General features: G+C 51.1%; 1 protein-coding gene across 1 annotated transcript; it reads right to left on the bottom strand.

The window, feature by feature from the left end:
• On the bottom strand, positions 1–3,369 carry LOC133452478 (frizzled-8-like). The gene has a single exon (XM_061731815.1). The coding sequence runs from the start codon at positions 3,104–3,106 to the stop codon at positions 1,355–1,357; it is 1,752 nt and encodes a 583-aa protein (XP_061587799.1). The 5' UTR covers positions 3,107–3,369; the 3' UTR covers positions 1–1,354.
• Positions 3,370–3,938: the final 569 nt, after the last annotated feature.

The following is a 3,938-nucleotide window of genomic DNA, read 5'->3' as shown; positions in this document are numbered from 1 at the left end:
AGCATTCAATAAAACGTGTTTTATTTTCAAAATAAAATCTTCTATCAAAGTGAGAATTATACATATTTACAGTCTCGTAAAATTCCATATACAAATGTACAATATATGTACACCAATAATTATATAAATACACTTTTGCGCGCTAATGCGACCCGTATTGAACAGTTTTAAGGCATTGATTAATGTAGGTATAAATCCACCTCCGGCTCTGGCCTCATCTCAAGCAGGACGGTGTCATTGTGAGTTTTGTGTTTTAAGACACAGCGGTTCTTCACAGCAAGAAGGGGGAGAACAAGTGGAGCCTCAGCTATAGCATGTAACCTATTGACGGAGGGGGGGTCTTGTCAGCTGTAGCATTCAATTAAGCCCAGATAAGACTCTGCATTCTTAGTGCCAGGTACATTGTTCTGCAGCTGACAGGCTCATTTTTTTTAAAGAGAAGCCATTAGGCGCTCATTAATGTGCTAATTACAACACGCTGATGGACAATCCCGGCACAATTAGTCAATCCCCTTCCTCCACATACCCCCCCTCTCTCTATTCAAACCAATGGTTGTCAGTTGGATAAGGATTACTTCACCGAAGTTTAAACTTAATTTATAACTTTTATAAGAAAGAAAAGGGGACACAAATGGGGGGGATTCCGAGGGTCAAAGTTGCATTAAACCGGTGTTGTGCCAAAAAGTGATTGCCTGCCAGAATCTGATTTCTTTATAATTTCTGGCCGCGGGAGCGCGCACAGCAGCCCGTTGAACGATAGCGCTAAAACGTCAGATTTTCAAATTTATGAACCTCAAGAATGAGATCAAGTCATATTTAGGCAGAAACAACTTTTCATTACCTGTATTTGGCCTTCAATCAATTTTTGGCAGGTGAAAATGCCTATTTTGTGTTGTAATGGTCCTTTAAAAGAGTTAAAAAGCAATCATGTGAGCTCTAGTGTTTATATTATGAATCTCAAGAATGAGATCAAATCATATTTAGGTAGAAACCACCTTTCATTAACTGTATTTGGCCTTCAATCATTTTTTGGCAGGTAAAAAGACCCATTTTCAGGGGAGAAATCAGATTCTGGCAGGCAATCACTTTTTGCCACGACACCGGCAGTTTTGGTGATTCACATGATAATTTACCAAATAAAAAACATTCAACTCAGTCCTTTAAAGGCTTGATTTATGGTTCCGCGTTACTATATTACTATAAACCAACGCAGAGCCTACGGCGTACCCTACGCAGATTTAACGCAGAACCATAATTCAGGCTTAAGTCTCCAAAAAGTGTGCTTCCTCTTCTTCTTTTTAAATAGTCTTTAGTGTCAATTGACAGAAAATGCATTGGAGAGTTTTTGCCCTGCTCAGACCCGGGACAGGGGCATCTGCTTGGGGCAGGACACGGAGCTGGCCGTGCCGGACCTCCACGTCAGCCCCGTGCTCACGTCGCTGTACATGGAGCCGGCGGAGGGCTTGCTGCCCCAGCAGCACCGGGTGCAGAACGTCCTCCACGAGTCCAGGGTCTTCCCGGACCAGATCCAGGCCCCCGAGGTGATCCCCACCAGCAGGCACATGAAGTACTTGAGCATGAACACGGCGTAGTTCGGCCTCTGCCGGCTCGGCCCCTCCAGGCACGTGCAGTTGTGCGTAATTTCCCACGTCTGCCTGTTGTGCTGCTCGTAGAAGTAGCAGGCCACGATGACGGTGGCCGGCACCGTGTACAGCACGGTGAACACCCCGATCCGGATCATCAGCCTCTCCAGCTTGTCCGTCTTGGTGCCACCTTGCTTGATGACGCTGCGTATCCGGAACAGGGACACGAACCCGGCCAGGAGGAACATGGTGCCGATGAACAGGTAGATCACCAGCGGTGCCAACACGAACCCCCGCAGGTTATCCAGATTCTGGTTGCCCACGTAGCAAATCCCGGCCACGGAGTCCCCGTCCACGGAGCTCAGGGCCAAAACGGCGATGGACTTGATGCTGGGGATGAGCCAAGCCGCCAAATGGAAATACTGGGAGTAGCTGGCGATGGCCTCGTTGCCCCACTTCATGCCTGCAGCCAGGAACCAAGTGAGGGACAGGATCACCCACCAGATCGAGCTGGCCATGCCGAAGAAGTATATGAGCAGGAAAACGATGGTGCAGAGCGCAGGACCCGTGGTCTCGTAGTGGATGTGCTCTGCGCCGTGCGCCCTGCTGCACGCCACCTCTTCGTGGCCGGCGATCAGCCTCACGATATATCCCACCGACACGAACATGTAGCAGGCGGAGAGGAAGATGATGGGCCGCTCCGGGTACTTGAACCTCTCCATGTCGATCAGAAAGGTGGCCACGGTGGTGAAGGTGGAGACGAAGCACAGCACGGACCACAGCCCGATCCAGAAGGAGGTGAAGGTCCTCTCCTCCGGGCTGAAGTAAGGGCTGTGGCACGGCACGGCGCAGTTGAGGATCTGGCCCGTCTTTACGCGTCCGTGGAGCGGGTGCGCGTCGCCGCTCACCGGCACCATGGGCGCGCGGCAGAAGCAGCCCGTCTCGCACGGAGACGCCGCCGCGGGTTTGTGCTTCCCGGGGGGGAAACCTCGGCCGTAGGGGCTCTTCTTCTTGTTGTAGGGCTTGAGAGGGCGGTTGGTGGGCTTGGCCAGCACCGGGGACGCGGTCGTGGTCTGGCTGCGGTTGTAGTCCATGCACAGCGAGTCCTGGTCGCCCTGCTCGGGCAGCAGGTCGCACCTCATGCGGTCCGGCCAGGGGAAGCCGTACTGCCTCATGAGGGGCGCGCAGCCGGCTTTGGCCCGCTCGCACACGCTCCTGCACGGCGGCAGCGGCTTCTTGTAGTCCTCCAGGCAGATCGGTGTGTACATGCTGCAGAGGAAGAAGCGCAGGTCCGGGGAGCACTTGATCTCCACCAGCGGCCAGAACTGGTGCACCTCCAGCCCCGCTTCGTCCTGCGTGTCGTGGTTGAACTGGTTGGGCATGTACGTGTGGTTGTAGCCGATGCCTTTGCACAGGGGGACGGAGATCTCCTGGCACTGCAGCTCCTTGGCCGCCATGCAGCTGCGCGTCCCGTGCAGGACGAGGGTCAACAACACGCACCATCTCGGGATGCGCCTCTCCATCGTCGACTTTTGCGCACGACTTAATAATAAGTCCTTCTCCAGAAAAGTGACAGCGAACTTGCGCTTCGCAAGCAGGCTGCAGGTCCTATCAAGCCAGAATTGTGGCTGAACTCATACTAATGTGCAAAAAGTTTGTGACGCCTCTCTCCAGTCCAGTGCGTGTAAGATCCCTCGGAAATAAAAACGCGTCTCACTGTCACGGAGTCCGGGGACACGACTCCCTCCTAGTGTCGATGCTGCTGCCTGCTCTGTTTTGCATGCTCTGTGGCTGAAGGGCGCGCTGCGTTTTATATGAGAGGGGCAGGACACTCCCCCCCCCCACAGCCGGCACAGGGAGGGAGAACAAGTCCAGTCAATCAAAAGCTCTTTCTATAAGTGTTTGTTTAAAATGTTCGCCCAGGAGGAAGGGTTATAATCATTTTGTCCCTGTTTACATTCACACACATTCATTTACTAAAAGCTTGTGTGTTATTATTGGGAGTGTGTGTGTGTGTGTGTTTTGGTGGGATATTCATGGGGTGCAATAGCCTACATTATGAAGGAATGCAGTTAGGCATACAAATGGTGAAGAGTGACCCAACAGGTCAGTTAAAACAACTTATTTGTTAACAGGATGAGATGGGCGCCTATTTCGGGTCATCACTGGTGATGCCCTGAATGAATGCTTCTCTGATTATTATTAGTTGTTTGTTATTTTGGTAGTTCTTTGGAGGTCATATTATATAATGCACTGAATCCCTGCAGACTCACCCGAATTAAACTTTTTGATTTACATGTACTTCATCTACTTTTTAAATCTTCTTCTCTAGAGTCCAACATTTGGATTCCTTTT

This window comes from Cololabis saira, chromosome 10, assembly GCF_033807715.1.
Source record: "Cololabis saira isolate AMF1-May2022 chromosome 10, fColSai1.1, whole genome shotgun sequence".
In the NCBI taxonomy this organism is placed as follows: Eukaryota; Metazoa; Chordata; class Actinopteri; order Beloniformes; family Belonidae; genus Cololabis; species Cololabis saira.
This window is presented reverse-complemented; position numbering and strand designations above follow the sequence as displayed.

Bases quoted from the DNA above. Each gene is read 5' to 3' on its own strand.
- LOC133452478 (XM_061731815.1), bottom strand. From the start codon at position 3,106: ATGGAGAGGCGCATCCCGAGATGGTGCGTGTTGTTGACCCTCGTCCTG.